This window comes from Vigna umbellata, chromosome 2, assembly GCF_029865625.1.
Source record: "Vigna umbellata cultivar VRB3 chromosome 2, Vumbellata_1.0, whole genome shotgun sequence".
Lineage (NCBI taxonomy): Eukaryota > Viridiplantae > Streptophyta > Magnoliopsida > Fabales > Fabaceae > Vigna > Vigna umbellata.
The window spans coordinates 11361829-11375113 of NC_142166.1; the positions used below are offsets into that span (position 1 = coordinate 11361829).

The 13285-nt window shown below is 30.1% G+C and overlaps 1 protein-coding gene across 1 annotated transcript; it reads right to left on the minus strand.

Annotated features, from left to right (window-relative positions):
* Positions 1 to 2443: 2443 nt before the first annotated feature.
* Positions 2444 to 9162, minus strand: LOC124822068 (ABC transporter A family member 2-like). The gene is made up of 16 exons (XM_047294031.2): positions 8638 to 9162; positions 8323 to 8554; positions 8076 to 8245; positions 7532 to 7717; positions 7343 to 7438; positions 7043 to 7243; positions 6708 to 6864; positions 6082 to 6311; positions 5477 to 5594; positions 5285 to 5361; positions 5077 to 5166; positions 4796 to 4939; positions 4412 to 4714; positions 4254 to 4334; positions 3391 to 3567; positions 2444 to 3165 (listed from the first exon to the last, which is right to left on the minus strand). The coding sequence occupies exons 1-16, from the start codon at positions 9007 to 9009 to the stop codon at positions 2899 to 2901; spliced, it is 2901 nt and encodes a 966-aa protein (XP_047149987.1). The 5' UTR covers positions 9010 to 9162; the 3' UTR covers positions 2444 to 2898.
* Positions 9163 to 13285: the final 4123 nt, after the last annotated feature.

Genomic DNA, 13285 nt, shown 5'->3' on the forward strand with positions numbered 1-13285 from the left:
AAGAGATAATTATTGATTATCATTGAAAAATGTGTTTTTAAAATAAATTATGTTGATTAAATGATAATCAATTATTACAAGTAATTTGTGTGCTCTTATAACACTTGTTTGCTTCAAGCGGTTAGAGTGTATCATTCATGCTTTTAAAATCCATTAAATTTTACTACCTTCTCACCTATATATTACTTAAGCACCATTACTGACTTGCTTAAGCGATATAACATACTTGTTAGAGCTTAAAAGGTACTAATCTTTTTATTCATACTTACTTAAGCCATACTTAAATATAGCTTAAGTGATCAAACGTAGTTGTTAAGGCTTAAGTTATGATAACTAAAGTGTCACAAGTGATTATATTCACATTACTCAAATGGTCCCATTCTCCTTTTTATTCTTTTATTTTTTTTTTCAATAAATTTCTTTATTTTCTTCCTAAAGTAATCTCATTTTTATTATTATTCTTATGCACTAGTGGAAAGCATTTTGTATTCATCCTTTTTTTATAACAAAAAATAATAAAGTATAGATAAATTTTACCATTTTATTGTAGATAGTTTTTATTTATTTTATAGATAATTTTTTATTATAGATAGTAATTTTAATTTTAAAAAATGGTTAAATTAAAAAAAATAATGGTTAAATTAATAAAACTTATTACTTAAAGGATAAATTTGATTCAAAAAATGTTACTGAAAAGATAAATTTCTTTTATATAGTGGTATATATAAATTTATATAACGTTAATACAACTATATAAATTTCTTGATTCTGCCACATTATATTGTTTTTTAGTAGTTTTTGCATTTTTTACTTATCTAGTTATTTTGTTAATAGGTATTAACATTTTTAATTTAGTTTTCATATTTTTATCTTTGTTATTTTATTTCATTTTACTTAAAAAGTTAAAATCTAACCATCCTTTCTCCCTTAAGCATGAAGGATCCAGAACAAAAAAGACCAAATCCAAAAATAAATTTGAACATACTGTTGAGTCGGATGAGATAAAATGTTAAATAAATAAAATTAAGTAAAATAGATAATTGTAGTTGAGTTTGGACAACGAATTGAAATTTTATGAATACCCAGTTCAACCCAAATTTATATTTTAATATTTATATATTTGTAAATATATTTTAAATTTTAAAATTTTATTTTTAATATGATACTATTTTAGTAAATAAAATTATAGTTCATTATAAAAAATATACATGTCACTTTTTTAGTTAAAAATTAACTATATTTATGTCATTTATTCAAAATAAAAATAATATTTTTCATTAAAAATATTAATTAATATAAATTCGTAATTTAAAAAATATGACCGAATTAATCCGCAACTTAAATTTGATTAACCAAATAAATTAAATAATCTTAATTTTAAAATATTAAATTTGAGTTATACTATATTGATATAGGGTTTAAGTTGGATTGGTAGGGTGGAACCACTAATCGAAACCAACTTGACTTATGTTCATCATCCACTTGTTCCTTTCCAGAAGATGATGATTTGAGTAATCGGATTTGACAGAGAGAATAGAGGATAAAATGATATTCCTTTTGAAGGAATTTATAAGTGAAAATAGAAAAATTAAAAGTAAAATTTATAAAAGTTTCAATGATTTGATAGATGTGAAAGATATTTTTCTTTTAAGATAATAATAGTTTAACAACATTTTTTTAGAATATTTTAATATCATGTCATTATAATTAAAATTAATAAAAAAATAAAATATAATTAATTAAAATTAATTTAAAATACCGGTAAATTTAATTTAAAATAAAATGTGAGCAATTAAAAATAATTTTAATTAAATATTAAATTATAAACAAATTAATATTATTATTAATTGATTACTTTTGACATTATAATTTTTATTACTATTTTATTTAAATGTGAATTATTTTCTACATTAACATTATTATCAAAAAATTTATATTTCTATATTATTATTATTACTTTTGGTATTAGGATTATTAATATATAAAAGATTGTAAATTTAGAAAAAACCAAAGGTCACTTGGTAAATGCATTCTTTATCCTCTCAAATCACTTCAACTTAGAAATAGAATCTCACATCACTTAATACTCTCCAAGTTTACCTTCAAATCCCTAATTTACTAATACGTAATTAAGTGTCATTTAAACGAATTCAACTAAGCTTCCGTACTCAGAAATCACTGCTAATTTATAACTAAAACACTTCCAATTCTAACAGTTTTTTAAGATCGCGAGAACAAAAACCATTACAATATTGTAAAAAGCTTTCCTGTACCATATGTGTGAAAAAAAATTACAACTTTCTAATTTGTAATTATTTATTTAATAAAACAAATTATAGAATTTGACCGAACACTCAAAATTAAACTGATGCTTTCTTGCTCATAACTGGAGTATTGATCATCCATGGCATCATTGAGTTTTAATTCAAAACTACAAATCAAATAAAAGAATGAAAATGACTTAAACTTAAGTAATTATACATATCATAAAAGAAGAAAAGAAAAACTCTTTAAAATAGTGAAAATAGTTTATCTCTACGTACTAGTCCAACATGGTGCCAATGGCCAAAAAACATGTACTCTGCCCTTTTCTGGTAATGCTATTTTATCATATTTCTACAACTGAAGAGATATTAAACTATATAAAATAAATTTAAAAAATCTAAGAAAAAAAGTGTATACATTAAGCACAGCCGCCCAGGACATACTCACCATGCCTTATTTTATTTTGTTTTTCCCACACATCTTTTTGGAAGCAATCATGTTTGAAATACTTTTGGTATTAAATGTGCTTGAGGTGTATAAATGTAGTGCAAGAAAGTACCTCAAACATAATTGCTGAAGATATTGCTGGAAACAAAAATAAAACAAATAGGACATGATGTTTCTCTCTGTACATTATCGCTGAAAATCACCTGGACTAACTTGACTTGGATCAATCACAATTCCATTAATTGGTCCTGCCCGGCTTAAATATATACGGTTTCTTGCAGAAGGTGAGGATGATAATTGAACGCCAGGAGGAATAGGAACCTTCTGCGAGTGGCCAGCAATGCATAGGGTCCCAGTATCATCTTGCTCCCAGTAAACTTCTACCATAAACCCTGTTGGGTTTTCCATAGATTCTGTTCCTGGAATTCCCACAAACCTAGCTCCTACGGGAATCTGCATGTTTATTGTATTGGTCAGCAGAAAAAGATTAGTTGCAACTCATTGAAATGAAAAGCAGAAGGGTAATTTCTACAACTTTGACTACTGTGATCAGGTATAAATATACAAGTATTTTATATTCACTACGTCAGAAATTCTTACAACCAATTACAACTCAACGCTTTTAGAGGTATATGTCTCAGGGTAGAAAAATTTGAAGCAAAATACTGCTCCACTGACCTGCACAGATTCCCCAGATGTTAAGGTCAGGGTTGTTAGCCTCCCTTCAGCTGTAGCGTTTTCTAGCTCTGCTTGTCTTGCAATATTCAAGAAAACTTCTTCGAGAGTTGTAAGACCAAGCTGGATGTCAGAAATGCCAAATTCTTCTTCTCTCTCTTGGAGCTCTGAAAAGAAATTCTGTTTGGAAAGCAATAGGAATATAAGACAATGTATCCCATATAATTAAGCACGATTCGTGGTCATGTCTGCCATTCCCACTAATATATAGGTCTACGTTACCTAAACAATATTCAGCTTTCTATCAAATACATGTAGTATGCACACATGATTGTAATTGCAACTTATATGTCCACAGGGAGTGTAAATATAGGTGCTAATCCTTGATTACAATCGTAAACTGTGACATTAAAGAGATACACAGGATTCGTTTCATATATTTTCTAGAAGAAAGGAATTACTTAGGTAACCAAGAACGTATTCCCAAACTATTAAAACAGGGTTCACAGTTAAATCGTTTTTCCCCCTTTAAGGCAACAAAGAATTTGTTCAACAGTCTGTCATTTATAATGAGTATTGGTGTTCTCTTTTAAGACACTAGATAAGTTAGCTAAGTCTATTCAAATTAATTATCATTAAGTCTACCAAGTTTGAAACGAACTAAAGATACAGAAATTTACATGGTCAGCAAAACCAGAGTTAACATTGTGACTCGGCAAAAATTTCAGCCAATGAGGATCGACTTAAACTAGGAAATTCCAATAATTTTCTGTTTCCATGCCAATCGGTATTTAAACAGTTAATATCCAAACCCTGTCATAGAGAAATTTAAAGGTGATGGACGAAGCCAAGGAAAGAAAGCTTACTGTCAGGAGCGCCTCTCTGTCATGGGGAATCACAAAAGTTATAAAGTTATTGGTCTCCTCTTTTGGCTCTACATCTAAACACTGTCGAAAGATTTCAGTGGTTAAAAACCCATACTAGTCATTGGAAATTTTTAAATCATTATAACAATTCATCTCACATTCTTAAAGAATTTCTTCACTTCCTCACGATGCTCTGTAGATATTGCATCACCATTGGTAGGACTGCGTTCATTGTTTCCATAGAAGCTGATATTAGCAATAAAACCAGTACCAAAGCGTGATTTCAATCTGATTGAGGTGCCAATGCAGCGAAGCCTTCCTTTTGCCATGATTCCTATGCGGTCACTTAGAATGTCAGCTTCTTCCATAGAGTGAGTCGTAAGAACAATGGCACGCCCTCTTTTTGCATTTTCAATTATGTCCCACACATGCCTTCTTGTTATTGGATCCATACCAGTAGTCTATGAAATTCAAATGAAAGATTAATCTTGTAATCATGTCAACAGAATATATGCATGAAAGGAAAATACTGTTGTACATACGGGTTCATCCAAAATGACTAACTTAGGGTCACCAATAAGCGCAATTGCAACACTGAGACGGCGCTTCATACCTCCACTGTAACTTCCAGCTCTCACTTTGGCTGCATCCGTGAGTTTCACCTCTGCTAATGAAGTCTGGGTAATCTGCATTTTTTCAGAAGAACTTGAATTAAAAGGAATGAGAGAAAGTATTCGAAATAGCTCATGCTAACTTCAAATATTTCACACACACACATAATCATTGGTTGTACAGAACAATTTCAGGCCTGGAGAAGACATACTGATTTTATGGAAGCGGGGGACAGGCCTTTAATAGTAGCAAAGAGTTGGAGGTGTTCTTGGCCAGACAGTGCATCCCATAGTATATCAAACTGCAGATTAGAATAATCAATAGTAGGTGTCAGTCATCCGTTAATAGGAAGAGAAGAAAATTTTATTGTAATTGAAAATCATGTTGGTGTGTTGTGAGAATGAGAGAGAGAGAAACACCTGTGGACATACTCCTATAAGCTTTCGAATGTTTGACATGCCAATAGAACTTCTGATTGAATGTCCATAAATCAACGCTGTTAGAAAGAAATAAAATGGAAGTGTTAACATACTCTTCTTGACTTCTGTAACTTTGATTAATGAATATTCAATGTAGTAGTTAAAGACAGAGACACAGATAGAAAGTATCACCATCTCCGCTAGTTACTGGAGTTATCCCTGTCAAACAATTAATAGCTGTGGTTTTTCCAGCTCCATTGGGTCCTAGAAGACAAAACAACTGATCCTTTGCAAAGTTTACCCACAGACCCTGAAAATAATTTCAGACTAGCACATTGAACATCATCCGGATAAATCTCCAACATGTTGCCGTATTGAAACATGAAATATCCACATCCAGATAAAATATTAAAGTTGGGGAGGGGGAGAGGAGTTCCAGGAAACAAAATATTGATAATCATGATCCAAAATGAGGTCAAGCTGAAAAAATTCTGCATGCTTGTAGTTTGCAAGACTATTTGATTGAACTACACCCATGCTACTATGGAAAAAGTTTTTCATAAATCAACTAATTCCAAGTACTCAACATAGGAGCCCTTTGTAGTTGAAGCATGGATACTACAATGCACAGACCATCTTTGCCTCCTTGTCCTGACTCTTGAGATTTCACTTCTAATGAGAAGATTTTGGCCTTATCACGAACTAACAACCCAAAGAAATGTTTCATGAAAAACAACAAGTTTTCTTCTAATCACCCCTAACTTCAAGGATATAAAGTTTAACAAGAAATACTCTACCTTAACAGCAGTGTAAGGAGCAGTCTTTGTACATTTGCAGCAGCAACCAATGTTCCGTGTACCGGCATAGGTCTTCACAAGGCCATGTATTTGAACAGCAATATTTGCATCAACCAGACCTTCTGTTAGTTGCTGTTTCACTTTGTTTTCTTCATCAAGGACATCTTCATCATCAGGTGTACTTATTTCCTGACGTGGGTTTGAACCTACACAACTACAAAGCCCACCCTCTATAGGGACCGGGAAGTAGTGTTAAGCCATAAAGAGCTGGAAGGAAGAAAAAAAAAAGGCTTAATACCCTATTTTGTCCCCAGTTTCGCTCGACAATGTCAAATTAGTCCATCCTTTAAAAAGTGTGTCAATTACGTCCTTACTTAATAAAATTTATATCAATGAAATCCCTTCCGTTAAATCCGTACAAACGGCGTTAATTATTTTTCTCTCTCTTCTATTAAGACCGTTTGTACGGATTTAACGGAAGGGATTTCATTGATATAAATTTTATTAAGTAAGGACGTAATTGACGCACGTTTTAAAGGATGGACTAATTTGACATTGTCGAGGGAAACTGGGGAAAAATTAGGGTATTAAGCCAAAAAAAACAATCAAACCAACAAATTAATCACCTTTCACTCTCTGACCCCTTCCAATCCAATAATTGGGATTTAGAAAGTAGAATACTGACTTCCTCACACCCGATGCATTAGGGATTATATTGTCAAAATAAATGGCCAGAACAAACCAGAGAACGAATGTACCCGCAAGCCATTTATAAATATCATCCTGTCAATGAAAAGAAAAAAATAGGGGCTAACTGCAGTAAGACAACTAAGGCTGAGGGGAAGGAAGGATCAAAGCAAATACAGAACTATGTAGCAGAAAGTAAAAGGAAAATGCAACCAAAAGGCTTCTTAAAATGAAGTTTATGGAGTAGGAATTTAGAGGTCAAATTATTGCATACAATAGTTATCACACAGTCTGCATCAGTATGAAGGCATTCTCCTCGTCTACTCCAGCTAACACCATCGACTTCGGAAGTTGCAACTGCATCTGAAAGCACTTGTATACCTTGAGAAAAAGGATTGGGTGGGAATAACGACCACAAATCTCGTAAAGTTTTGGAAAAACTATCCGTGTAAGGAAATCCTGCCTGTACCACTAGCTGCAAACAGAAAAACAACAGACAAAGAACGTGAACATTCACTTTCTACCACTAAAGAAACCTTGTCTACAAACTACAAAGCACCAAAAGGATTCACACCTGAGTCAAAAAGCCCACAATAAATATAGAGAATCCCATTGTTGTTGCCGAAGATGACTTCTTAATGAAAGCAGACAACATGAAGGCCAAGCCAGTCTAAATAAAAAGGGAAGCCATATTACACATACAAATCTAAATGAACACGTAGATGCAAACAGTAAGACTGGAAGAATGCCATAAATTGCTCACCATATTAAGTTCAAATAGGAAGAAAAAGACAAACAGGACCGCGAAACTGTTTTTCAAGAAAAAACTGAACTGGAACATCATTCCAAAGAGTACTATGAGGAGGGAAGATAGGATTGTGACAACCGTCTCCCAAATGAGCCAGGACGACCAGTAAGCAAAGTCGTAAAGGCCCATCATTGTCATTGACTGCACGAACAAAGGAACAACAATTTAAATGATAAAAATATTGCACAATTTCATAGGGGATGAGCATCTGCAAAATTGATTTTACAAAACTAATGTTAATTTTAAAGTAAATTATTTAATTTGGATATTTTTATTCTGGAAACAAGTTAGTAATAAATTTCACCATGAAAATTCTTATCTGTCGCTACAGCTACTTAAAATTGTTTAATTTGAAATCCCTTTCGTGGTCAGAGTTAAAACACGAATATTTACTTAAAATCATCGTAACTGCTGTTTCAATACAATTTTAGATATTGCAAGTTGAATGGAACATCCACGTTGGTAAAATACACAGGAAAGTTTTATACTACATCCGTACCTGGCGAAGTTTAAGCTCTTTCTCCGTCACCAAAGAGCTTATCTGAAGAACAAAATTAAACATAGCAATGGCGAGGAAAAACGCGGGACCAATTGTACCCACGGCAGAGAAAGGAGTCAAGGAAGGGTGAGCGAATTCCCTCAGAAACACATTCCAACTGAAACCCGGGTCTGAAATCCCACAAATTCATCAATTAAATCGAACTATAAACAAAAAAAAAAAAATCAACTCTGAATAATTTTGGTACCTCCAATAAGGTGTCTGGCAATTTCCCTCTCGGCGGCAAGCTGAAGAGGAAGTTGAAACGACATAGTAGGGTCCTGATATTTGCCTCGCCACTGAAGACTGGTGGAATTGGTCTGAAGACCGTAGCTTATAACGGTGTCGTTTAGCTGCGAGAAATGAAGCGCCCCTGGACAAGTCATAGGGTTGCTGAACAGCCACGCATCCACTTCGGTCTTGTTCTTGAACGACTTCACCTGCACGCAGCTATCCGTTATATGCGAATAATTAATTGCTAATTCCCTGATAAAATTTTAGATTGCGAAGAGAAATGACGTGCCTTGGAGGAAGGGATGGGTCTGCCGGGGTTGTTGTTCATGATGCGGGTGACGATGGTTTGGAAGATGGGGTTTTGGTCACCGCTCCAAACGAAGTCGTAGCATGGGACTTTGATGAAGAACTTGTCTTCACAGGGAGTTATGGGCGGAGACGGTTCGGTGGGAGGGTCGGTGACGGTCTTGTAGGCGGAGGTGGTCGACGTCTGAGCCTTAATCGCCTTGTCGATGACGAAGATGAGGAAAATGAATATGAGAGGAGAGAGCAATTGCAGAAGACTCGCTCTCTTGTTCCGCCATGACAGTAACAAATTTTTCTTCAACAGAGCTCTGAATTGTTGCAACACCAATGGCAAACCGGTGAGGGTGGTCCTCATGGTTTCTCTCTGTGTCTGTCAGTCACTCAGTCAGTCACAGGTGGGTGATGGAAGAAGGAAATTTGGAATGTGGAATATATAAGAGAGTGTTGTTTTCCTCTTTCAGTTTAAGGTTGTGCAGGTGAAGCAACATCGTTAATCGTGTTCCATAAAGAGAAAGCGCGGGTTTTCGTTTTCCGTCGTCATTCTCAGAAGGGTACAAATTAAGCGTGCTTCCACTTTTGACACTGGAATGCACCCGAATTTACGACTCCTGCCATTGTGTCTTCTATATTTAAAAAACATATTAGTACTATTTTTTTTTTTTAAATAATTTTTTATTCATAAACGTTGAATTTAAAAATGATTTATAGTAAAAAATTATAATAAAGAAGAAACTTTTTCAAATCAAGTTTGATTGATAAAGTTGATAAACGCGTTACAATATTCTGTTAGTGGATATCGATTAAAAAAAGAGTTAAAAATAGCTCCAGAAAGAGAGAAACAAATAGCTTTAGAAAGTAAAAAAGAAGATATAGAAAATATTGAGAAAAAGGAAAACTATGAATTTTAAAATTAATAATGAAATAATTATAATTTTAATTTACATTCTTGAACATGACATTTTCAACATTTATTTCTTGAAAATAACCATTTCAAATAAGAAAAATCGGTTCCCACACTTATTAATTTAAATTTTAAAAAATTACAATACAATTGTTTATATTATCTAAACTATTTTTATCATACGAAAAAAAAGTATATAAGTACAACTATTTTAATTTCTTAGTTTAATTAAATAATACTTAATTGTAGACATTTTAAAGATATCGTTTAATTCTTTTAACAGGACTACAAACCTTTTAAATTAAAAAGATAAATAAATATTGAACGTCTATAATACTTAATAATTCATGAATATTTCTAACACTTATAATGTGAAAAATAATGTTTACTTTTAACGCATAAAATAAATTTATAACCACTATTAGAATATTATTAATATAAATTTTAAAAAGTTTGTTATTTATACATGTTTAATTACTAACTATGTATTAGATATTTAAAATTTTATTTATATTTTTTAATTAATGAAACGTTTTTAATTATGATTTGGGAGGAAGTGAATGAATAAATTTGACTAGATTTAAAGAAAAATTTTGTTTTGTTTTTTTAAAGAATTTAAAGGTGAAAGTGAGTATAATATATTTAAGAATGAAATTGGTGATTGATTTGACGTGTGATAGATAAAAAAAACTTTAATAGATAAAATAAAATTACAAAATTGTCTTTGTTATTAAAAGTTAATAAAATGATTTTGGGATTAGTTTATATTATATTTTAAGAAAGATGATCAATAGTTTTGAAAAATAAAAATAAATGTTAAATATTTAGATATTAAATATTACTATGGTTATTATTTTATTGACATTACTAATTTTTCTTTTAATATTTCTACTAAAAGAACAAATATTCGTACCAAGAATTTTTCTCCCCAATTGCATTCCAATAGAAGTTATGTTTTTCTCTTTTTTTTTTTATAATATTGGTTTCAAATGCAAGTACCATAGATAGAAGAAAATATTTATGGTCTAATTGAAAAATATTACTATTTAAGAAATGTTTTCCTTATATCAATTAGGTTAAGGACGAAAAATATCACACTGCCACATGAATGTGACAAATACAATATTATAAAAAAACATCTTATGACCATAAATTTCCTCCACTTTGACGAGATAGGATGAGAAATCTACAAATGTGAACAAAGCAAACAAAATTCAAAATAAAAATAATTATATATTTTTAATATAATTTTATATGATATTTAATATATTTTAACAACAATTTTAATAATATTTTATCACTTTTTAACTAATATTCTCAATATTCTAATTTGTTAAACTTTTTTTAGCATCTTCTTTACATTTTCATGGCATGTCAATTTTTCATTTTCATTATCTTTTAAAGTTAATTTTTTATAAAGTTAAAATTCTTAGTTGATTCAAATTAATTCAAAACTTTCAAAAGAAATCCAATCATTTTCACTCAGGAACTTCAGAAATTAATGACTAACTTCAAAATAATACATTTTATATGAATGTATCATTAAAATAATAAAAATACAAACGAAAAAAAAAATACAGTGAAATAACTAAAAGCTATTAAATAACTTCAAAAATTAGAATGAGAGAATTATTTCATAAAACAATGTACAACATAAACAGATAAATTTACATTATATGATTTTTTAAAACAATAATGAAAACATTAATTGAAGTTTATTTAGTTATATATCTATGACATAAATAAAAAAGGTTTAATAGTTTCGTTTCATAAAGATGCTTTTATTTTATTTTATTTATTCCATTTTAAATATTTTAAATTTAGTCGCCTTTTTCATAAAAATAAGTTAGTATAATATATTTTCGTATTATATTTCAAGATCGATTACCAAAGAGGATTCTCATAGATAATAACCACGTATTATACAAGGACATTTCGGTCATTTCGATTCAACACGGTGAAGGACAAAATTGTCATTCGGCATTAATATGAATAATAAGACCTTGGAAGTGTTGACCACGTACTTCGATGTGATCAAGAAGTGAGAAAACAAATTTAAAAAACTTAATTGAAAGGGATTTTGGAGAAAATATAATCAAAACTCAAACAGTTTACGTGCTGAGTTTGTAAAATTCAGTTTCTCACTATGTTTTTAGAAAACTAGGGCCACCAGGGTTGAATTTAACACCTACAAAATTATTATTTTTTGTTGACCATTGAATTTTTATTTATTACTTTTCAAAAATATTATTCTAGTTTATTAGGTATTATTTTCTTAAATAATATTTGTTAAAAGAAAAAACTTCAATGCATAAGATGTCTATTCAGCCTTAAATTTGCAGTTTGAAAATTCAGCACGAAAAAAATAATGTCATTGGGATTTGCATTTTCCGAGAAACACACAAAATTTGAAACTATAATTTTTATTGTTATTTTTATTAAAAAAAATGCATAGCCAAAGATCAAAGGTTACCATATTTAGAATATTGAATATTGAAAGGGTACTTTAATATAAAAAGAAATATGAGGTACAATATAAAAATTAATATATTTTTCGTTGTGCCTGTCAATTTCCATTATGTCAAGATTATTGGCTAATGTTTGAATCCGTTTATATCTACCTAACCCATTCAAATCCTTATGAGATAAAAATAACTTATCAACAATAAGATTGAATAGTTTAAAAATGCATTAGTGAAGACTCTACATGTAAAAACTACCAAATTATAATTCAATTCTAAATCTTCAACATAATAATCCCTTAAGTTGCTAATTATGGTTTTCGTTAGTTCAGAAGGTGGCTTTTGAACTTTCACTTCGTATTTTTAAATTTATTTTTATTGAGTTCTTTGAAAAGACATATTAAAGATGGTCCCTATAAAATTGTAGTCTCAAATCACGAACCGTGTTATATATAAGAAACTTTTACACCACCTTTAACTTAAAACATTATATTAAAACATTATTATATATTTACTTCTTTAATCTCCACTGATTGAGAGACTTGATACTTTTATTCAATAATTAAATTCCTCAATGTTTATTTTTACATATCTTTTTATCTTTTCTTTTTCTTTGTTTTGTAATTTCGCTTCATAACACTTCTTGTTCTAATTTTTTTTCAAATTCATTCAATATAATTTTTCAACTTTTTTAATCGCAGTGTAATTACTAGTGAAAAATATAAAATAATGATTATTTATTATAACAAGTGCAATCCATATGTTATAATAAATCACTTACTATTTTTTATTCATTAATAAAATAAATAAAACTTATTATGTCTATAATGCACGTGTCATACAAAATTGGAGTGGTGACGTTTGTGTATAATAGTCATGTTTATTATATCTATTAAAAATATATATTTGTTTAATATAAGATCATCATAATGAGTTATTTACTATATATTTTTAATTTTAACTGATATAATAAATTCATTTTAAGTTGTTCTTTGTTATCTTTTCTTCAACAACAAAAGCAATGAAGCTTTAAACTCCTACAAGGAAACTAACTATAATCTAGTTCATTCTTGAGTTCATACTCCAATTAACCATTCAATTTTATTATGATTGACACTTAGATATGTGTTTTGGTTTGTTCACTCTTATCCACCCGTTTGTGGTGTGATTCTTGTCCTAGTGTGTGGTTCATGTCTTGGTTCGTAGTGTGATTTGTGCTTTATTTTGTGGTCCAATTCATGCTTTATTTATTTAATTTTTTGTTTTAC